Source organism: Sminthopsis crassicaudata, chromosome 1 (genome assembly GCF_048593235.1).
Source record: "Sminthopsis crassicaudata isolate SCR6 chromosome 1, ASM4859323v1, whole genome shotgun sequence".
Taxonomy (NCBI): domain Eukaryota; kingdom Metazoa; phylum Chordata; class Mammalia; order Dasyuromorphia; family Dasyuridae; genus Sminthopsis; species Sminthopsis crassicaudata.
The window spans coordinates 291668432-291692934 of NC_133617.1; the positions used below are offsets into that span (position 1 = coordinate 291668432).

Here is a 24503-nt window from a genome sequence, read left to right on the forward strand (position 1 = left end):
TCAATAAGAAATAGCAAAGGACTTAAAAGATAATGGCAAGGATGAAAAATGGAATCTTTTATTTATATTATAATCCCTTTCCTTCTTGATGAACTCCAGTTCTGTAGCACTGTGTTTCTGGAAATAGGCTGTGTTCTTTAACTATATTACTGCTTAAGAGCTCTTTTGGAAGATAAGAAAGTAAAACAGAATGCCCACCTTCCAAGTTGTTTTAATGAGAAATGCCATATTATCAACAGAGAAGGTAAGGTGAACATCAAAAAACATTTCGTGATTTACTACCATTCAGTAATGTGGAAATTAGACATCTACTCCAACAAATGCTAAATCATGAGATAGAAGGTAGAATGAGATAGAATTCATAGTAGAAAATAACTTGTCTTCTGACAATACTTCATAAAGGCTAGTGTTATTAACTACAAAATAGCATATTTTTGACAGGACTGCCTGGGTATTGATCAGATTAAATATAGCTTCATGCTTATTATAAAAATGTTCAGACTATAGCTTTTTACTGAATTGGGTATATTTTCAGAAGTGGATTTTTTTCATTGTTAGAGTTTTTGTTCGATATTAACTAAGCATTTTAAAATTTTAACAAGTTTGATTCAGGGGCTAGAATTTTTTAAAATGTTAACATTTACAATGAACTTTGTTATTTTCAGTTCTTTAAAAGAACAGATAATTTGGTTTAATGTTTGGCCATTTCTCTCATCATCGAACCTTTTCCCTTTTCTAGGTAATTAGTACAGTGCATAGAGTTCTGGGCTTACAATCAGGGAAACTTGAATTCAAATGCAGCCTCAGAACTAATCAGTAGGGGCAGATGACTTAACTTTTGCCTGCCTCAATTTCCTCAACTGCCAAATGTTATTGCAGCTATATCCAGGGCTGTTGTGAGGATCCAATGGGATAATATTTACAAAGTGCTTCGCACTGTGCCTTCCTTCTTCCTTCTCTCTCTCTCCTTCCTTTCTTTATCAATGAAAATAAAACACTGTTAAAGAAAATAATGTTAGGCTTCTTAAACTGTGGGTTGCAACCCCATGTGGGGTTGTATAACTGAATGTGGGGGTTGAGAAAAATTTGGCAAGAGTAAAAGGTATTAAATATTCCACCAAGATTTAATTCTTTATGTAAAAATAAATCCATCTCATTATTATGCAAATTTGCTCCTGTTTTTAATAAATGGTAAAATTATATACAAATTAAAGCACTGTTTTAAGATAAATATCTTTATGATTTATTATCAGCAAATACTTGATTTGTATACCTGGTTTTTATACTTATATACTTGGAGTAATGTGAAAATTTCTTGGCTGAAATGGGGTCACAAGTAAAAACAAGTTTAGGAAGTCCTCCCTAAATTACATTACCTTGGCGGGGGGGGGGGGGGGGGAAATCAGGTTTCAGAAGACCAGCAAAATGCAAATACTGCAGAGACAGATTATAAGGTAAGGAGGTATGGGTTGTAACAGGGACAACTATGACAGTCAGGGAAGAATAGGGAGCTGACATCAGAAGCTCTTTCATCTCTCTTTGCCATGCATTATATTTTAGGTCTAAGTATTTATTTTACTTATGTAAAAACTCTAAATGTGGCAAAGGAAGGTGCCTTATCTCTTGTATGTTATACCTATTAGAAAGCTGGCACAGAGATTGTGATGGGGACTTTTGGTCATCGATATCTATTGAAAAAATTTCTATTTTATGACTAAAAGCAGAGAATAAGAATAGCTTTTGATCTGCTTTTTGTTCCTTTCATCTTTCAGAAGTTAGAAGAAGTGATGAGGGGAGCTGTTATACTAGGGCAGATTCTGCTCAATAAAGAAGAGACTGTTTCATAAAGTTGCAGGTTTGGATACCTCCACCATAAATTATCAATTTTCCTATGATCAAGAAAGAGCAAACAGAAAAGGAGAGACACAGAGGTCAGATTTGTGGTTAAGGACTAGAGAAGAAAGTTCCTGCAGGTATTAGTGATTACTGAATCTGTGATTACCAGATCTCAAGTTCTAGTTGATTTAGCCCTTGAAGATATGTGGAAACTGAGGCTCAGAAGGATACCCCCAAATGGAAAGTGGCAGGGACAGGATGTTTTCTTTGAAGAGTTGTCAAGTGGGAGGTTGAGATTGATGATGCTTAGCTCCAGAGAGAAATTAGAAGTGGTGAACTAGGAAGAGAAGTTGCAGAGAAAATTGCTGAGAAAAAGATTTAGACTTGAGGCTCCATTCCTAACTGGTCAGACTTTTTCTACAATGCCTCTTTATGGTTGGTTATCTTTCCCTTTTCTCCCTTTCAGTTTCTTTTACTGTGTTGCCTTTCCTTAATACAATGTAATCTCCTTGAGGACAGGGATTGTCTTTCTGTTACATTTTCAATCTCAGAATTTAGCACAGTCAAATGCTTATTGACTTAGCTTGACCAGCAAAGACAGGAATAGTGCAGGAGGGAGGTTGACTTACATTATCTAAGATTTTATTATAGATAAAAAGGGACACCTAGACTTTAGAAAATCAAATTCAGAGTTATTCAGAGAGCTCCAGAAGATGTACAAAAGACTGCATCATTTTTAGGGTAAAGGAAGCAAGTAGCACAGTGTATAGAATACTGGATACTGAGTCTGAAAGATCCATGTCTCAAATACTTACAGACTGTGTGTCATGTGGTAGCTCTAAGCCTTATTTGTAAGAACAGCATAATAATATCATCTATTCCTTAGGTTTGTTGTAATAATGAGATAAAGATACATAAAGTTCTTTACAAACCTTAAAGAGTTTTATAAATGCTATCTATGATATGATTAATGATGACACACGTTATGGGCTGTTAAGGGGTCCTCTTAACTTGTCTTTTTGAATTGCCATAGTTTCCAGAAACACAGAATCTACAGGAGGCCCTGAATGAATCAAGGATAAATGATGCTTAGCTCCAGAGAGAAATTAGAAGTGGTGAACTAAGAAGAGAAGTTGCAGAGAAAATTGCTGAGAAAAAGATTTAGACTTGAGGCTCCATTCCTAACTGGTCAGACTTTTTCTACAATGCCTCCTTATGGTTGGTTATCTTTCCCTTTTCTCCCTTTCAGTTTCTTTTACTGTGTTGCCTTTCCTTAATACAATGTAATCTCCTTGAGGATAGGGATTGTCTTTCTGTTACATTTTCAATCTCAGAATTTAGCACAGTCAAATGCTTATTGACTTAGTTTGACCAGCTAACAGCACAAAATTTGTTGTTTGCACCCCAGGCTGGATTCCCTGTGTATCCTTAAGAGGGAGGACAGGTGCCAGCCAGTCTGGGGGAAAATGCTTGTGCAGCTAGGTAGGGTTCTTTGCAGATGAATGGACCCTTATATTTTCATAGCCTATAGGCTCCCAAAGGATGGCTAATTCTGGCTCTGTGTTCCCTAAAAATGAAAATGATTTCAGACCAAGAAGAATTGAACAAATATGGATGACAGAGACAAGGGTGATTCAGTGGGAATAGTGTTGAATTTGACATTAAAGAACTGAAGTTTAAATTTATACCTTTATACAAGACAAAGTGACTACAAAAAACCACTTTACTGGGTTTCCTCATCTATAAAATGAGAGAAGACATGATCAGCTGTGTCAAACTCAAGTAGAATGGAAACCTGAAGGCTGCATATTAACTTTGAAAAAACACAAGTTAACATTGTCTATGTTGTGTTATATTTTTATTTATTTTTAAACACTTCCTAATTATATTTTTGGGCAGCTAGATGACACAGTTGGCCTTAGAATCAGAAGGTGCTGAGTTCAAAATTGGCTTTGGATGCTTATTAGCTGTGACTCTGAACAAGTCATTTTATTCTATTTGTCTTAGTTACCTCATCTATAAAATGAAGAAAAAGAGAAGAAAATGGCAAACTTCCTCCAGTATCTTTGCTGAGAAAAACCTCAAATGGGATCACAGAGAATTGGATGTAAAAATCTCAACAACAACAAATTATATTTTAATCTGGTTGGAGCTGCACAAGGGTGGCTGTTTGTAGCCATGGCAGTAACTTTGACATCTCCGGACTAGATAATCTTTTAAAATTTCTTCTAGCTCTAAACCTATGATCTTATGCAGATTAGGATTGAAACTTTAGGCTAGGATAAGTTAGTATCCAGCATGACCTAAAATGAGGTAATTTTCTTGGGCTGATTTATATATGGTAAGGAGGGATAACTAATATTTAAAGAAGCATTGAGCTATGAAATGTTTTCCTAGTAAGCTAGAAAGAGGGCCCCCATCTAGTAAGATGAAAATGAATAAGAATCAATCCTAAATACTGCACTTAAGGTTCAAAAAATATCAACCACAAGTCTTATATGAGGGAAATGTGGCTAGACCACAATTTATGTAAAAATGACTCAGGGATTTTAGTGGACTACAGACTCAATACAAGTAAACTGGGACATGGCAGCCCCCCAAAAAACCTAATATGATTGCTATCTTATAGTTTAGAAGTGTAGTATCCAGAGTAAATGATTTGATTATCTGTTGTACTCTACCAGACTTTGGCAGTTGTGTGGAGAAAGATTATTTTAGCAGTGGTTGTAAACAGTGGTTTGAAAGCAAGGGAGAGTAGAGGCTGGAAGTCCTATTGGATAGTGTTTATAAAAACTCCAGGAATGGGTAATGAGGGCCTGCCTTGGGATTGTGGCAAAGGAAATAAAGAAGAGGAATGATTACAAACAATAGTAGAAGTGGAATGAATATGATGTCATAATTGATTCTATATGAGATGTGAATGAGAAGAAAAAGTCAAGAGAATTCAAATATTTATAAATATGGATACAGTGTAAATGGTAGTATCATACAAAGGTATAGTAAATCAGAAAGGAGAGCAAATTTAGAGGAAAAGATTATCATTTTAGTTTTGAATATGCTGACTTGGACACATTAGGCTGTGAAACTTTCAGAGTCTGGGTTTTTTGGTGTGTGTGTGTGTGTGTGTGTGTGTGTGTTTAATGTGTGTGAGAGTAAGGCTGCTTTTCTTTGTATTCTTAATTCAAGGTACATAGAAAATGCTTAATAATTATTAGGTGACTGATATGGCTCAAAAGAGCTTCGCAAAGAGAAATTGGGGTTGGTACTATGGATTTGAAAGCTATGAGAATGAATAAATCTACCTAAAGAAAACATAATAGGGTTGAAAATAAATCTCTAAAAGACACTTTTTCATTAAGGAGTTATAAAAAAGACTGAAGAATAGGCGGAAACAAAGAATAGTTTCTGAATTACTTTAAAAACGATAGCTATTTTATTTTTAAATTTTATTTTTATTTCATTTTTTCATTTTTAAGCTATTTCATTTTTAGTGACAAAGTGTTCTATTCACTTGTTATCTATGAGGTGCTAGTTTAAATAAATGGTTTTGGGGACAAAGTTGCCTACATAGGGAAGAAGGAAGAGAAATGGGAGGTTATGCTGTCTCTGAAGCCAAGGGAAGAGAGAATATCCAACCCGAGACAGTGATCAACAGATTCAAAAACTGCTGAGAAGTCAAGGAGAATGAACACTTAAAAAAAGAACCATTGGATGTAGAATTAAGGTCATGAGTGACTTTTAAGAGAACAGAACTAAGATTATTGGGTAGAAATTAAAGAAGAAAATTATTAACAACTAAGTGTTCTAATAAACTAGAGAATAAATTCTAATAAATTCCCTAATAAAATTATTTACAAGTAAGTGTTCCCCAAAAAACAGAATAGGCCTCTCATGATGCTGGGAATTTCTTATCACTGGAATTATTTGAGCAGAAGGACCACAAGGTCACTTTAAGGATTATTTTGGAGGGAAGTCATGCTTCTGGATAGGATTGACTAGCTGATCTTCAAGGTTTCTCATAGCATGAAAATTCTGTATCTATAAAGTAACATTTTCCCAAGGATAACACACTTACCATTTGGCCTCACAGGAGGGCTTCGAACCAAAGGGCTGGTGGACAAACTGGTTAGTACCATTGCTGCTGTTACTTTATCCATATCCAGCTCTTCTGAAGATTTCCTAAAATAAACAGAGCAAAGATAAGACAACACAAATGAGGGTATCCCCTTCCTAAAAAGAAGGCACCACATTTCTAAAAATGCAATAATTTATTTGCCTGATGAGGCTGCTTTGGTTCATGAAGTTTGGTCAATCAATTAGGCTAAACAGAAAAGACGATAATCTTTTCTATTAGTATAATAATTATCATGAATCACTGCCCACTTGGGTTTAGACTACTACAAAAGTTAATATCAAAAAGCTGAAATTCTAAGGCATACCAGGAGCTGCCTAAATCATTCCAAATGTTTGAGAAAACAGCACGTTAAAATTAGAAAAGCACAATATAAAATCAACAAGCCATATCTACAATATAGTGATTTTTTTCATATGTAGTTTTAATCCATAGCTATGTTAGGTAATTTGTAAAAGCAATGAAATATCTGAGATAGTTTCAGAGAGGAATTTTATAGAACAGTGAGGAAAAAAAGGGTCCTATATTAATGAAAGATCATATAAAATTTATCATGCTGCTTAAACTGAATTTAACCTGAAATCATCTATTTATTAGCCAATATTTATTAAGAACCTACAATGTACTAGGCACTGTGCTAAGTCCTAGAGATATATGAACAAAAGTGAAGTAATTGGCAATCTTTGAGGAGTTCACTTTTTATCAAATGCTAATTTAGAAAAGGAAAAGATCTCAGCAATCCCCTCCAAACCAAATAAACCACAGACATTATTACAAGTCAGTCAACACATGGAACCAATGACCGTGAGGATATCTAGCAACTTTGATTCTACAGTAACTTTTATATCAATCACCAAAATAAACATGGCAAGATCTGGTATGCTGTACATTTTTTAGCCACTTGTGCAGTGGTAATGATATGGTACATGTGAAATACTTCTTGTGAAAACCTATTTCCCATTAACAGCCCTAACAATGATGCTCTCACTGGCAATTTAAAATATTCTCACAAAAATTTAATATAGGAGAAAAGTCAGCACATGGTTATATAGCTACTGATAATTTCTTGGTCACTTTTTTGGCACTAATAATGGCAGAGACCTTTTCCATGCCTTTGGTATTATTATCACTCTTTTACATGCTTTGAGATTATTTTTTCAGTGTCCTCAGAATCATACTGTTTCTAGCATAGATCTCATCTGAGAATAGTTGGCTTCCTCCGGATGCTTTTCCTATATTTATTTTCTTCAGAATGTCAGTACTCTTTTAGAAACACATTTCAAATTATTGGAGTAAAGTATGGAGGCTTCACTGTACTTGATAATGAAAAGTATGTTGGATCAAAAAAAAAAATCCAACATAACTTTGTAGGTCTTTTCCATCTTTTGTCTGTCTTCCTTCCTTTTAAGTTTCATCCTCAAATGCCCTTAGGATGACTTTGCCTAGCTGAGTCTTTGCAAAGTTTTCTCTAAAGTAGTTTTGTTCTCCATGTTTCTTTCTGTTTTATGAAGTAATGTTGCTCATATTTTTCCATCATCCTTTTCTGTAAGACTTTACAAAGGAATTTATATTCTAAACTAATGCTATCCTCAACTTCTGTGGTCTTTGCTTGGCAGATAGGTTATTTTTTTTATTAAAGCTTTTAAATCCATATTGGTTAAATTTACATTAAAAAAATTATGTACAATGTATACTCAGCATCAATGGTCCCTTTTCTATCCTAAAGAATATGAATATATGTGGATATATATTGTGTGTGTGTATATTTTTGAATCTTTATAAATACAATGCACATCTACATGTATATATCATGTATGTGTATGTGTGTGTATAGCACAGAAGTTAGGTTGCACAATGGATAGAGCACTGGGCCTATAGTCAGAAGATCTAAGTTCCCATCCAGACTTAAATACTTACTAGTTATGTATTCCTGGATAAGTCATTTAACCCCTGTTGCCCTCAGTTTCCTCATCTGTGAAATAGGAATAATAATTGCATCTACTTTGTAAGATTGTTGAGAGGATCAAATGACATAATAATTATAAAGTGTTTAGCACAGTGCCTATTATTTAACTACTAATATAAATGTTAGTTATTATTATGATTCCTTCCTTTCTCCTAGGATTTTCATGAGGGTCAAAAGAGGTAATATTTGAAAAGTATTTAACATAGTGCTTGTCATGTAATAAGTGCTTAACAAATACTTATTTCCTTTCTTCCTTTATGTGAATTATATATGACTATATTTAGAAATTATTTTATAAAGCTTTCTACATGTGTAAAATCTTCCTAAAGATATAGATCTGTGTGTGTGTGTGTGTGTGTGTGTGTGTGTGTGTGTGATATCATTTTCTTTTATGTTTGTTCTCTCAGATATATACAAGACAGTAGAGGAGAAACATTTTCATTTCATTGCATACGCTACCATATAATTACTGATTGAATGTGGCTACACCTTCAAATATTTATAATTAAGCATAAAGACATAAAACACAGATGGGGAATTTACTATGTCTTTTAGTAACTGCTGTAAAGGGCCTCCCAATTATCTAGGTCATTGAGAAATAATTAAATTTAACAAATACTTATTAAACATTTGGATCAAGGTGATAGGCTTTAGAGCTTGAAAGGACTTAAAAGCTTTTAACTTTTAAGGGAAAAACTGAAGTCCACAGAAAACAAATGTCCCTCAGGCAGCAGTAAAGTCACAAAACTGGGTTTTTGTGCCTCAAACCTCTTTCTATCATGTCATACTATCTAATATATGTAAGGGACAAAACTACAATTTAAATTAAATATTCTTTTCAGAATTTGAAACTAGCCTTGAATCAATTATGTACTACAGCTTTCTTAGAGGTCTAAGATTCTTTTCAGGTAATTTAGAAACCCATGATGAAGTGGTATCACCTCCTTGACAATATTTCTTTCATTACTTGAACAACTTTAAGTACTGTATCTAAAACATGAGGTTAATTTTCTCAGATGGTCCCAGTTTTTAGAATAATTGCAATTAAATAATAAACTTCACCTCTTGAAATTGTCACACTGTTATTTAATCAGATCTTTTAAGAAAACTATTTTCTGTCCATTTAAATGAAGTGAATTAAAATCATATTATAGGTAATTTAGCAAATTAAGAACTGATGGTATTGCTCTCTCAATTCTCTTACATGTTTGGTTATTTATTTTTACCCTTTTTCCTTATATCATTACTCATTTCCCATCCTCTTAAATATGGTTTTATCACAAAGTTCTGTTCTGGGTCCTTTTCTCTTTTCTCTGAATGAATATCCTTTATTAAGCAATTACTTTCTGTGAGTCACTGTATAGAAAAAATACAAAAACAAGATAGTTCCTACCCCTAAGAGCTGAAAGTTTCCCTGATGCTCAACAATGAGTCAGACCCAGGAGTACCTGCCATACTTCCAGCCTGAGTAGGAGAGGGAGATCCACTCTCAAGACAAAACACAAAATAAAACAAGACAGTCAAGTAGAACAAAATAAAAGCCCAAGTGTTGCAATGGTATCTAGAAGATTCTGAAAGATTCAAAAGAAGGTCGCTAGCACATTTGAGTCAGCAGATTCTCCATGGAGGCTTTTATTAAGTTATAGAAAAGAATCCTACAGGATGAGGTTTGTTAGTCATATTATTAATCCCATCCCAGATACACAAGGAACCCGAACTTGATATTTTCCTCTAAAGGTTCCCATGTTCTAGCCCTTTAATTTTACTTTGAAGACTAAGATCATCATCATTAATGGGAAAAAGGGAACCCCTCCTTTTTTTTACAATATTATATTAATTTACTTTGTTAAGTACATTGTTATAAATTATAACTTAAACAATAACAATAGCTTAGATATTTGCAATAGTAATACATATTATATTAGTGACTGAAAAACTGAGATCTGTTCATGGTCAGTCACAAACCATGATTTCTGAATATTATGAGAAAACTTAACTTGTCATTAACTTTGCTAGTTTTATATAGAGTCTTGATTTGTTTCAAAATTTTAAATAGATTTTATGTGATATATGTTAGATACAATTCTGCAACTTGTTTGTGATTCTTATGATTCAGCAGAGGATAGGTTTCTATAAAGGATTTAAAAAATAATTCTATAATTAATTAATTAACTTTTCTATATTATTAAGGCAATTAGTCCAACCCTGAGCAAGTCATTAACCTCTGTCAGCTTCAGTTTCTTCTATAAAACAGGAATAATAGCACTTACTCCATAAGGTTGTTTTGAGGAACAAATGAGAGGACACAATATGTAAAATTACTTTGCAACTTTGAAGCTATATGAATACTGGATATGATTTAAATTTAATTTGTTTTTACATCAGTTTTTCTAGATAGATGAGCCCTTCTCCATAGCCACATAAGAAAAAACAACTAGCATAAGTGACCATTTCTTACAGCATATGCCAATATTCCACACCTGTTATTGCTACCATAATTTCAAAGATAATGTAACAGATGGAGAATGTAATTCCTCCCACCCCTACTCAATTGATGTTGTCACAAAAGGCCAGGCACAAGGTGTTAATGGGGGATTAGCTAACTGTAGAAATGCATCAATGAACCAGTCCCTTTATGAGCTACAAAAACTTCTCAGAAGCAAGAAAAGAACAACCATTGGCTGAGCAAACAAATCAGACACATGTCTGAGGGCTTTAAAAAACTGAGTCCTGAGTGAATTTAAACGGTTTGAGTTCCTGTGTGGGAAAAATTGAAAAGTTGGGGGTTGCCTACAGAAGGGACCTTTGTGGAGAGAGGGAAAGAGAATCTTTTTCTCTCCTTGCTTTCCACCCCCTCCACTGACATGTACTCTTCAAGGAATAGGAGATATTGCTTCTAGTAGGGAGCAGAGATAACAGTCTCCAGATATGGTAAAAAAAAGTTCAGCTGAGGGAGGAAGCAACTTCAAAAAATGTGATTCCTAGCTGCAGGCACTAGGAACCCAGGTAAGCAAGCTGACCAACAGAAACATTGTATTCAAGGGGAGAAGGGCTAAAGACTCTACAAAGAGAGAAAGGTCTTCCAAGCTATATAGAGGTGTCACAAATGTATTTTATATATGGAGTGTATAGATGTTCAGCTAGTACCTTTGTTACAATGGCTTCCAAGCCTTTTTCAGCTGTAGCATGTACAGCAGGTGCACCTCTGTAAACTCTTTTGGCAGATGGCCTCTCCTGGGTAACCAAGGAGACTTAAAGTTGTCAGTGAATTGAGGTGGGGGTGACTACCTCAATCATATGAAGACTTCCCCAAATGGAGTGGGCACATGAGAACATTTTTTCCATTGCCCATGAAGACTGCTGATATAAATGCTATGAAGTGTTTAAAGTTTTTTAAGACATTGAAAATCAGATTATCCAATGCATCCCAGGACATTGCCAGTCATTTTGGTTTTTTCCAATCACTTATATGATTCTGGAAGAGAGAGTAAGGTAGACAACTTAGTAACTCTGCAACTCTGCCTCACTTAAATCCAATATATGTATGAGTCAAAATACATCACTTACATAATTTTACGATTTTTACCTTTCTCAAAGTCCTTTGGTAATAGACAACAGGTATGTTGTCTGAAACAGCAGGTATGTATATATAGGGAGCTGTAGCCACAATCCTGCCCATAGGCAACCCAAGCCATCAAATTGTCTCCTCACTGGACTAAAGCAGTGATGGGATTTGTTAGTACTCTGAGCGACTGAATAACTTTTTCAAAAAATGTACTGCTGATCTCTTGGTGTGAGGAAAGAACTAGAGAAGGTGTCCTAAAAATTGTCTGCTTTACCTAACCTACCCCTGGACTGTTTACTATGTCAGGAAGGACCCTATGATCAAAACATAAAAAATGTACAAAAACTTTTGCAAAGATTCCACTCACCATTGGTAAGTGGTGGTAAGAAGTGGTCCATAATTTTGTGTTATAGACTATACAAAATTCAAAAGACCTGAAAGACAAACAGCTCTTTTGAAAGAACTCAGGAAGTATCACATCCAAACAGCAGCCCTGAATGAAATAAGGTTGACAAATGAAGACCAGCTTACTGAAATAAAAACTGGATACATGTTTTTCTAGAGTGGCTACAGTCATGAGGAGAACCATGAAGTTGGGATAGATTTTGCATTCAACACTAATCTAGTTATATGCCTTCCAAAAGAAGTGAATGATAGGCATATAACAATGCAATTGCCACTTGTAGGAAAGTGCCATGCCATCATCCTTAGGGCATATACTCCTACCATGATGAACCTTGATAAGGTTAAGGAAAACTTTTTTTATTAAGTCTTGGACACCCTCACCATAATTCGGGATAACTTTAATGATAGAATGATAGACATGGCAAAGAGTCCTTGGGAGGAATGGAGTCAGAAGAAGCAACAGAATGATCCTAACTACTGAAGACTTACACATGTCATAACCCCTTTATCATCAACACTGTCTTCTCTTTGCCTAAACACAATAAAATTTCCTGGATGCCCACTCACAGAAAATGTTGTCATTTAATAGACGATGTCATTAGAAGGAGAAAAGACAGACAGGATGGGAAAGTGACAAAGATGATGTATGACAGAGTGCTGAACCAATCATAGAATCATCTTCTTCAGGCTAAACATTCACATACAATGAAAGCAATAATCTCAAAGAAGGCAGTATTTAATTACAACAAAAGTAAAGTGTCAGTGAAGCATAGAGAGATGTAGGATTATTGGTTCAGTAAGAAGGCATAGTTACTATAATACTAACAGTCCAAAGAACTTTTATGGTATCCCAAAGTCTATTTATAAGTCAAAGAGTTATGGTGTAACTACTCAGTATCAATGGAGTCACATTGATTACTAATAAGGACATGATCCTGGAGAGAAGAGTTCAACAGTTTTGTAGCATGCATCAGTCTGTCAATAATCAATACTGAAACCATTGATCATATACCTTAAGTTGAAGTCAATTCCTCTCTAATAAAATGTCCAATTAAAGTAGAGTTTTTGAATGCTATTTAAGTAGATCTGCCTCTAGAGAAAGACATTGTCTCTAGTGTCTGAATATAGACTAAAGTTTTTCTTTTTTCTTCTTTCTTAATCTCCTCCCTCCCTCCTCCCTCCTTCCCCCCTCCCTCCCTCTCTCCCTTCCTTCCTTCCTTCCTTCCTTCCTTCCTTCCTTCCTTCCTTTCTTCCTTCCTTCCTTCCTTCCTTCCTTCCTTCCTTCCTTCCTTCCTTCCTTCCTTCCTTCCTTCCTTCCTTCCTTCCTTCCTTCCTTCCTTCCTTCCTTCCTTCCTTCCTTCCTTCCTTCCTCCCTTCCTCCCTTCCTTCCAAATTACTAACATGAAAATGTTTTATATAATTACATATGTATAACCTATATCAAATTGCTTACCATCTCAGGGAGGGTGAAGGTGAAAGAGGGAGGAATAGAATTTTGAACTCCAAATTTTAATTAAAAAAAAGCCAACAAATGTTAAAAATTGTTTTTACATGTAATTGGGAGAAAATAAAATAATATTTTTTAAAAGAATGATAACATTGGCTATAATGTTCCCATGTAATATTATGAGATCTAGAAGACAGCCCCTAGGGCATGAGTGGCCTCTTCCTCTGGAAGATTTACAAGAGGACATGAATAGCACAGGAGAAGAAAGTGTGAATGGGTTGTTACCTGCACCATCTGAGAAAGTATTCACATTGTCTACATCCTTGTTACTAAGTGCACTGTTTTCAAACATCTCCAAGGTCAAGGGAGACATCATCCCAAAATATTTTATAGCTGTTAATTCATTCAGTCCCCACAACATCTATGTGAAAAGTGCTTTAAGGTTTATAAGGTACTTTCCTCACAACAATCTTAGGAAGCTGGCAATAATCTATTATTGTATTTTTATTATTATCCCTTGTTTATGAAGGACAAACCTTCATAAAGGTTGTATTTTAAAGCCTCACAGGAGAATTATGTTGACTCTAGATTCTTGAAGGCTCTGCTAGGAAGCACAATTAGAGTAGTAGGTAAAAAAGCCTGAACCACAGACCCAGTTCTGCCATTTAGACTGTGGGATTTTTGACAAGCCAACAAACCTTTACTGGCCTGAATTCATGAAAATGAAGGACTGAATTAGATAGCAAGAAAGGTCCACTCTCCATCAGTCATAAAATTCTATGTCTGTGTCTAAAGAAATTTTAGAATTTGACTTGTGTAACTACATGAATACTGTACTAATTTCATGGTACGGTGGGCAAAATAAATAAAAAAAAAACCCTGAGCCATTAAAAAATCCAGCAATCTTACATATCTAATTTATAGCCTAGAATCAAAACTTAGAGGTCATAGAGGAAGGCAGGATAATAGATTACAAAAAAGACAACCAATAAAATATTATTTACATTTTAAGCTATTATGTTGCTTAGTATAATTTGTTGAAGTATTTGGATCTATAAATATCTAGTTATGTAGAAAAATAACATGTTCCTTACTTATCTTGATATTTTTATACAATCAATTATTCTTAGACTGATGATTCACTAGGCAGTGAATCATTGGGAAGAAGGTTGGACCAGAAGACCATATAATATCTTCTAACCTTGAGATACTATCAATTCCTAAATAAATACTCAGAATAATTTTTCTTTTTAAGTATGTAGGATAGGAGCAGGGACTAGATTTTTTTTATTGATATAAGAAATTTCCAGAAGATGAAATTCACTCTATTAACATGAGACAACAAATTCTCTGAAATTTGAATTGAAGAATTGGCAGGAACACTGAGAGGTTGTTGTGATTTGCCCAGGGTCACTTATTTATGTGACCTGGCACTCAGGTCAATTCTCTGTCTATCCTAATCCAGTTACTTCTATTAAAATCAGATAATATTTCTAAATGAGCACTTCATGTGGAAAGTTAAAATTTTTTCAATGTGATAGTTTGCTTTATATGACAGGCATACTAAAAATTTTGCAAAAGGAATCTTATTCTAAAAAATTAAAGCATTTTGAAAACTTTATTATATAAGTTTACTAATCATCATCACCTTTAACATTATTATTATTGGAAGTTTGTAGAAAATGCATTTTTAAAGTAAGGATAATATCGTAATACAAAACAATCATTTTCTTAACCATCCCTTTATATGTTTAGATTTTCATAATGCAATTTAAGTTAGCATTTCAGTAGTGCAAATTGTACCATTTATCCAAGCAAATGGTTCCTTAAACTATCTAAATTTAGAAGCAGGTTACCAGAATTGCATCATTTGATACATAAAGAGGTGATTTGAGATGCTGGTGTTAGATTAAAGACTAGGGAACAATGATTTAATGACTGAATTCTGGGTGAGTAGTCAGCTGCTGCTTGCAAAATTTGTCACTGTCTGTGACTCCCTCTGGGTGGCCAGATGCTTCTACTTCCAACTGAGCTATGTCACCTCTGAATGCTGCTGGAGTGCTAGCGTGGCAAATATAAACAGAGTCTTATATCATTTCTACTACTCAACTAAGTGAAGAAATGTTTTGGACTCAGGAGAGCTCTAAAAGACATTTATATGCAATTAAAGTGCTGAAGGAATAAATGGAAACTAAAATGAATAATACATTCCCTAGATTAGCAACTAATCCAGTTCCTTAGCAACTACTGAAAAGTCTTTTGCTATCTGTCTAGACCAAGTTCAATCAGTATCAAAGCTTGTGATAAACTACAAAAAGGAGGGAGTTATGTCTGCAAAGTGAAACTAGGACATATTTCAAAGAAAACTATTCTACCTAGTCAGAATATTAATCTTTAATCTTGGAATATTAGATAGTTTAGGTTCTAAATGTTGAACACTGTATTCAATAACTATTACATATGATTCAGCATCAAAGCTTAATGCTCTTTCTAAAGGTATTCCATAATACATGCAAAAATGGTAATCATGACTCATATGATTTATTCTCAGCTATTATTTAAGTTTTGGGGTGGAAGTGAGGGCAGGAGTAGACTAGGAAGGAAAAATAAAATAATCACTGATTCAATGGCTTTGAGTCTTTTTCTTTCCCTTTTTCCTTGCAATTTTCTCTGCAACTTCTCTTCCTAGTTCACCAATTCTAATTTCTCTCTGGGGTTAAATATCATCATTCTCAACTTTCCACTTGACACCCCTTCAAAGAAAACATCCTAGCCCTGCCATTTTCCGTTTGGGTGTCCTTCTGAGCCTCAGTTTCCACATTTCTTCAAGAGCTAAATCAACTAGAACTTAGGATCTGGTAATCACAGAATCAGTAATCACTGATACCTGCAGGAACTTTCTCCTCTAGTCCATAACCACAAATCTGACCTCTGTGTAGCTGTGAACATATGGCTGTTTCTCCTTTTCTGTTTGCCTTTTCTTGATTATAGGCAGACTGATAATTCATGGTGGAGGTATCCAGGACTATAACTTTATGAATCAGTCCCTTCTTTATTGAACAGAATCTGGCCTAGTATAACAGCTCCCCTCATCACTTCTTCTAATTTCTAAAAGATGAAAACAACATAAAAGCAGATCAAAAACTGTTTTTATTCTCTGCTTTTAGCCAAAAAGGAGAAATTTATCCAATAGATATTGATAACCGAAAGTCCCCATCACAATCTCTGTGCCAGCTTTTAGTTTATATTTAATATATTACTGTTTATGTGTGTAAACATATCTTGCATTTATGTAAAGGCTATAGGAACAGAAAAGTTTCTAGCACTTGGGAAAACTAAGATTTAATTCACTACATATATACAGCTGAAAGTGAAACTTACTTGTTCCAAACCCAGGATCCATGATAGTGCTCTCTGATCAAAATATAATCCACAAAACCATTGGGCTTAACTTTGGTTGTCTCTCTGATGAAATGCTTATATAGCTTATGGGAAACATGTAGGCTGTCTAATCTTAATTTTTATAGCAAATTTTTCAATACTAAAATCCATTGTCACATAGAATAAAGGGAATACTCACTTATGAATATATCTTCTAATGGTTTTTATTTTTTATATTCCTTTCCTATAATAATTAAATAACATCTAAATAATTGATCAGAATATTAAGGAATGATAAGGAGTCTCTTGACTTTGCCTTTTGAACTGCCATACCACATGGACTGTGAACCTTTTGCTCTGACTTTGGTTCCACATGCATGTTTATTTCTCTTGTAACAAATCTAATTTCAGTGCAATGTCTCATGGACTAGTTATATTGTTTTTGGTTAACAAAACATTTGAAGGAAGATTCTTTTTAAAGGACTGTAAATTTTTAAAATGTTTGAAAAGATTTTTTTTTATATTGGTTGACCTCATTTTTTTAAAAAGGAAAAACTATGAAGGCATCCTGAACATGGGTTGACCGGTACCTTTTATCTTGGAATTCCATGCAATTCTAATTGATTCTAGTAATACACTTTAGTCAGTTGAGTCAGAAAGGTCTTATCTTTGTCAAGTGATATCTCTCCCACACTGGTTCTTTTGCAAGTCCTCTTGTGCTTCAAAGACTACCACCTTTTCTAATACCTCAGACTTACCTGAGGTGGATGGAAACAGTAAGAATATTATTTTTTTTTCCAGAAAGTAGGAAATAGACTGGAGAACAGAAGGAGAGAAGATAATATTTCATATTTAGAAATAGTCTCTTGAACTTCGTACTTTCCCAGGTTGGGGAATTTGGTAATTCTTGGATGTTCTTTTGACATGCCATTCTATTCTTTAAATAATACGTAGTAATAGCTTCATATATATAAATGAATGAAAAGGCATTTATTCAGCACTTACTATGTGTCAAATACTGGAGATACAAAAAATAAGATGAAAATTGTTCTGTCCCTCAAGAAGCTAATGGCAGAGATAATACCTATAGGGGAGTGGTAGCCAAAGTTTTGGCTTGAAAAGTCATGGGGATAGGGACTAGAGTCATGGAAAAATAGATGGGCATGCTCGCCCCAGGAACAATAGCAACAGCAGCAGAAATATTGATTTGATTGTGATTCCATAAATGGAAGTAGGGAGAGGGAGGTTATCCATAAAAAGGCTGCCAGTGAGAAGAGGGTGGGGAAGTAAATGAGGCATGGCTGAAGCAGCTTGCCTGATCTTGTGGATCACATATAAAGTACTCCCTGACCAGAAAGGGAGGAAAAGAGGTAGAGTGGGAGTTCCAAGCTGAAAGTAGTTCAGACCATAATATTTATCTCTAAAGAAGTTAGGAAAATGGAGGGAAGGGAGTAGAGTGGAGGGAAAAAACAAACAAATGTTAATAGTAGTAATAATAATTATAATAGCTAAGCATTTATATAGAGTCCATTATGTGACAGGCACTGTATTAAGTACATCACAAATATTATCTCATTTGATTCTTATGACAATCTTGGGAAGTGCGTGTTATTATTATTATTACTTTCATTTTTCAGGTGAGAAAATTGAAGCAAACAGAGACTAGGTATGATTTGCTCAGGACCATACAGTGAAAAATACATGAGTCTGAATTTGAAGTTAGGTCTTCCTGACTCCAGTCCCAGACTCCATTGTGCTTTGAATTTTGCAAAGTGCTATATATTCATTTTTCTGAGTCTTCCCATAATCCTACAAATTAATCCTATAATTAATATTATCCTAGTTTTTCATATGATTAACCCGAGGCTCAGAGAAATTAAATTACTTTCCTGTTTTATTTTATTTATTTAATATTTCCCTTAGTTACATTCAAAACAAACAAAAAAAAGGTTTTACATTTTAAATTTTTTGAGTTCTAGGTTCTCTCCCTTATCCCCACCTATAATTAAGAAGTCACTTGTGAAGTTATGCAAAACATTAAATTACTTTCCAAAAGTCAACTAACTAAAGCACTGGATATGCGATTTGAGGATATCATTTTTTCTCTGACACTAATTACAATACCATTTTTCACCCTCTCTAGATGACTTAGGAGTCAAAGCAGTACTGCTGTTTATTTCATGGTGGTCCTGGGATTGCCGTAATGAAGTCAATGTGAGGATTTATCAAATGTTGAATAGTTATTTTAGTTCTCCTCTGACAGTATGTACCTTCACTATCAGGAGATGTCATATAAAAGGAGGTACTGTAGTACAGTGAAAAAAATTCTGGCTGTCGATCAGACAACCTGGGTTCTAATCTAAGTTTTGCTATTTATTCCCTGTGTGATCAAGGTCACTGAACCTCTATAAAATGATATGGTTGGACAACAGAACCTTCAAAGTCTCTTTCATACTAAATCAGGGATCCTATGAAACTGAGAAAAAAGGTACATTCAGAAACCCTTTCTGGACAGATCTATATGTGAGCTTGCTGGGTGTCTGTAATGTAAAGCCTCAATATTCCAAGAATTATTGATTTTGTCCAAGTGGGTCTCCTCTCTACCACAGAGATCACAACCCATGACTGAGTAGAAGGGAATTGCTATGGCTGAAATAATTCATTACCTTGTAAACAAATTGGTTATGAGCCCTTGTGTACAAAAATTCACACAAAAGAACAATTTTTTACTCTGCTTACCAATTTGTAGTTTTAAAACCCCTTTCCTTTTCACAACCCTCTGGGCTGTAGTTAGCATTATTTATTCCCATTTTATAGGCAACAAACTGAGCAACAGAGTGTGACTTGCATGAGATCCCAGAACTACTAAGCCATAGGCCTGGAATTCTGATCTACTCTAAATCCACACAGTTCTTAATATATTATATATGACATGGAACAACAACCAATGAAAAGAAGACTAACAGCTCATTTACCTCTTAGAGTAAACTTTTCTTTTAGTTTTGGCATCAACTTTGATCCAAACCACTTTCAGCATGCCTGGATTATAATCTCTGAATTATATCAATTCTAGATTTATTTTTCTTCTTGAAATTGCTCCCACAAAATAAAAATTACAAGTGATATGGGAAGCAATCCATGAGAGTAGAAGCACTGAATGGAATGGAACATGGAATCTGCATCAGAGGTGATTATAAAAACTGGAGCTGTCCATGCGGTGTAACACTCTTGAAATGTAATTGGGAAATATTTAATAAAATAAATAAAAATACAAGTGAACATAAATATTGTTAATATGTGGTTTTCTAAGTCAATATGCAGCAGCAGAGATCCTTATAGATGGTTTGTTGGCACTTGTTCTGTTGAGTTTGACACTACTCAATTTGACACAATAAAGAAATAACATGTACCCGCTCCAAAAGGAGACACATTAAATTTTTGACTCATTTATGAGAAACAAATTTTAATCTTTGCTTTTGATTCCCATCTTCTACATCATTCCCCTATTCACAAAGGCTCACAGATGTATTAGTCATGCATTAGAATTTCAGCAATAATGACATTTAGAAATGCCCCCTAAATCCACTAAAAACAATTCTGGGTGACTGTTGTGTTGTTTTCCATTCACATAGACTGACTTGAAAAGCCTTCCTCTCAGGGCAAGGCTATGCTTATTTTCAATCATTCTTGTAGCTTTGAGTAGCTAGAGGACGCTTCTGATTACAAGCCTTATTTATTTATTTTTCCTCTTACAAACCACCTGGACCCATCTTTAATCTGTTTGACTCATTCTCTTCACTGTGTAAGATCAAATGTATGTGTGTAAGCTACTGCCCTCTGCTGGGCTGTGATTTGAGCATCACACAAACATTTAAAAAACAAAACAAAAACCCAAACCAAAAATGAAACCAGATTGTACTCCTGAAGCCCAGTAGGAGAGGAGTGTCCAAGGCGGCTAATAGTTTTCTCTCCTCCTGTCTGTATGGGGTGATGGGTCTCAGTTCAGTAGCATGTTCTCTCGGTGACCGTCTCTCACTCTGTGTGTGTGTCTGTCTGTCTGACGATGCTGTCAGGTACGGCAGAGACTTTCGTGTCCCTCCTGCTGGGAGTCTGAGACCGAGCTGCCTGGCAACAGCAGAGACAGGGCTGGCAAAATATCCCCAGTTGCTTTCAGAACGTATCAGATGTCATTCTGGCTGGGCCATATTTGGCCTGGCTAGCTGCCAATGGTAGTGGTGGTGGAGGTGGTGGTAATGTCACATTCACTGAGTACTTATGTATAAAGTGTAGTAAATACCTAGAGAGTCACAAAAGATCTTAAGCTGATGGATTTTAAGGAAGCAGTGCGATCCAGAAAGCCTAAAGGTTAATAATCTGTCCCATTCAAATTTGCACATGGCCAAGAGAAGGAAGTTATAAGATTGCATCTCTTCCTGCAGCCAGCCACCCCACACTTCTTGGTAAGAGGTAATTACATGCTATTGAATTCAGGGTCACTTCCATTTTAACAAAAGCAATTTTTGTTTAAATCTAGATAATGGGAAGACCTGCCAGTCAGGTTTCAGAGTGATAACAGATTATTTAAGGAAGGCAACAAAGAGACGAAAATGAATCCCAATGGTAGACTGAGGTGAGCTCATAGTTTGCCAATGCCAGAAAGATGAGCTGTTTTTCTTCCCTGTTCTTTTAAAAGATAGAGAATATTGTATTTTGGCTATCTGCTTCTCCTCTTATCTGCAAAAAGCAATATCATTATAAAGGGAAAGAACCTGCAAAATGGGTAGAGAGTATGGAGAAAAGAACCATGACCAGTTTTCCCTGACTATTTTTTTTTTTCAAAGGGGCAAAAACAGTTGGGAGTGATGTGGTTACTGGCACAATTTTGCCAAATAGGGAGAAGCCTGGATTTTTATTCTATGGGAATTTAGGAGGAAGAAAGAACTGGTAATAAACATTTATTAATCTTAGTATGCTGGTTACTGTATTAAAAACTAGAAATTCATATTTGGAAATCCCTGCCCTCAAGGAGCTTACATTTTAACTGGGGCAAGAGAGAGCTGGAGGGGAGGTCAACTTGTGCTAGTGCAGAGAGTCAGGAGTGGAGTCCATAGAAGAGTGAGTAAGGTGAGCTTTCTCAACCAAGTTTCCTGGGAAGAACTTGCCACTCAGAGGAGTGGGCTCAGATAAGGGTAGAAAACTGATATTCACTCTTCTCATCCATTCCTCTATGTTTGTATTCTTGGTTATATATCCCAAGTATAAAATACAAGGAGTTCTACTCCTTTCTTCCTCCTTTCCTACATAATAGAGTGTATTTTTTACCTAGCTTTTTTCCTTCTTCTTTTCAGATACTCAGAACAGAAATAACACATCCCCCTCAAATCCCTGAACCTCTCCTTTACTTATTTAATTTCCTCACACCCTTTAAATACCTTAAGTTTCTGAAAAGACTTGTTTTTTTTAAATATTAGAATGATAGTATTATATGATCATAAAGATTCTTACACTTAGTGAAATAAATTTAACTTTTTAAAGTTTCCCTTTTATTTGTATTTCAAAGTTCCTACTTATCTCTCATCTTTTCATCAGCAATTCTCCAGATGTCTATTAGATTTTAAGATCCTTAAAAAAAAAAACTTCTTGTAGGACTATTTTCAGATTTGAAGAATGTATCAGATGGGTCTTATTCGGTCTGATTAGCTGTTGTTGGTGGTAGTAGAGGTAATTCTAAATCCTTCTCTTTTGGGGAAAATTGTTTCAAAATTTCCCAATTATATCAAAAGTCCCTTGTTCCTATGTGAGCTTGACTGTGTAGTTTCCTGATATTTGACTTGCCTTTTTTTCAGGACGCTCACAGCATTATTTTTTTTCTTTAATGTGGGAGCTTTGGATTGTATCTATGACATTTCTGGACTTTTCTTTTGGAGTTTCTTTCAGTTGGTGAACAGTGGATTCTTACTCTATTCATTGTGTTGTCTGATTCTAAAAGATCTTGGCAGTTCTCATATGATTTCTTGGGATATAGTAGCAATATTTTAAAAAAGTTAATCATGGTTTTTAGGAGTCCACTGATTCTTAGAATATACTCTCAAAAATAAAATTATCTAGAAGGAAGGCCAGGGATAGAGAATTTGTTTCCTTCTGTTCCTTCAATTTTTAAATTTTAATTTCTTGCTGCCTTGGGGGACTCGATTTCTATTTAGTGTAATATAGCTTTCAGGGAATTAATTTCTTGGGCAGAGTTTTATTCTTTAGGTTTTCTCTAATTCCTCTCCCCCCACCCCATAGCTTTTATTTCATTTTTAAAAATCTATTAATTCATTTCTTCAAGGTACTCTATAATCCTTATAGAAAATTATTTTTTTTTCTTCAAGTCACTGCTTATAGTTGTTACAGAGTTATTCTCTCCTTTTGTAGGGATCTTGATACTTGTAGTGTTTTTTTATGTTGCTTGGTGTTTTCTGGCTTGTTTTTGTTTTCCATCTTTAGTATCTGAATTGGAACTTTGTGCCAGCGCCAGACTCTACTTTTGAGTGGGGTAGTTGGCCCTACTTGGTTTCATTTGATTCCTTAGAATTTTTGTGCTTATTTCTACTTCTTGGAATTAGGTCCTCCATTTTCCCTGCCCCATATTTTCTTTAGGGTCTTCTTTGGATGCCTTGAGCAGAATGGCAGGGACCTTAGAGTTTCTGGAACTCAGCTGCCATGGTCTGAACTGTTGGTCATTATCTGCAACTGTTCTCTAGGGCTTCCAAGGTATCCATTCTAGGGATGTCTGACTATCTTGGAACTTCCTCAAAGGAGTCCTCTACTCCTATTGCCCCTGGACCTAGAACTTTCAAGGAATACCTATTCCTAACTTATCTCAGGTCATGCTGTGTTGTAATTCTTCACTGTGATAGCTTTGTCAGTGGTCTTTTCTATCACCTATGGGATTTCGGCTCACTTTCAGTGTAGTTCTGGAGTAGAAGAAGTCACTTAGTATGGTTTCTTTTTGGAATTCATCATTATTTTATTAGGGTTGAAATTTTAAGGTTTTGCTAGAATAGGTATATAAGGGCTAAACAGTTTGCCTTCTCTTCAGGAAGCAATCCCCCCCTTTGATATTAGGCCTCTCATTTCCTCCTAAGGCATTCCTTTGGGAGTAGAGAAATTGTCCCATTTATTCAACGAACATTTTCATGCCTGGTCATATCCTCCATATCCCAATGACTCTGAACTCCTGTAGAACAAATATAAACATTCCATACTTTCTACTCACCTGCCCTGAACAATTACTCTACACCAGAACCACACACAAATAACAATAACCTCAATCTTGCCATCACCTACAGATGTACCATCTCCACATTCAAGAATTCCGAAATCCTCTTATCCAACTATAATCTATTAGCTTTTAACCTCTTCCTTTTTCTTCTTTTATATAACCCTACTCTTCATTCACATTGTGACCTTCAATCTCTTGGCCCTTTAATTCTCTCCTGGGCCATCGGCCTTGCATTAGCCATTCTCTTTTCTTCTCCTCATTGTGGCTTCTTGATGAATCAATTCAACTTTACACTGACCTCTCTTCTTGAATCTCTAACCCCTTTAAGATATTGCTGATTACATCTTCCCATAATCCATGGCCTTCACTCCTACATAGGTGCTTCTGAATGAAGATGGAAAAAATCATGCAATTGTTTTATTTCCACTGTAAATTTATTTTACATAATCTCAATTTGGCCTTCAATACCTCTGTAGCAATTCCTTATCAATTTCTTCAAAGCAG

At 35.1% G+C, this 24503-nt stretch overlaps 1 protein-coding gene across 1 annotated transcript in view; it reads right to left on the reverse strand.

The window, feature by feature from the left end:
* ZNF704 (zinc finger protein 704) overlaps window positions 1-24503 on the reverse strand; it is a 306810-nt gene that overhangs the window by 55830 nt on the left and 226477 nt on the right. Inside the window, exon 3 of the mRNA XM_074278958.1 lies at window positions 5912-6015. Within this exon, the coding sequence (XP_074135059.1) occupies window positions 5912-6015 (104 nt within the window). The remainder of the gene's footprint in view (window positions 1-5911; window positions 6016-24503) is intronic.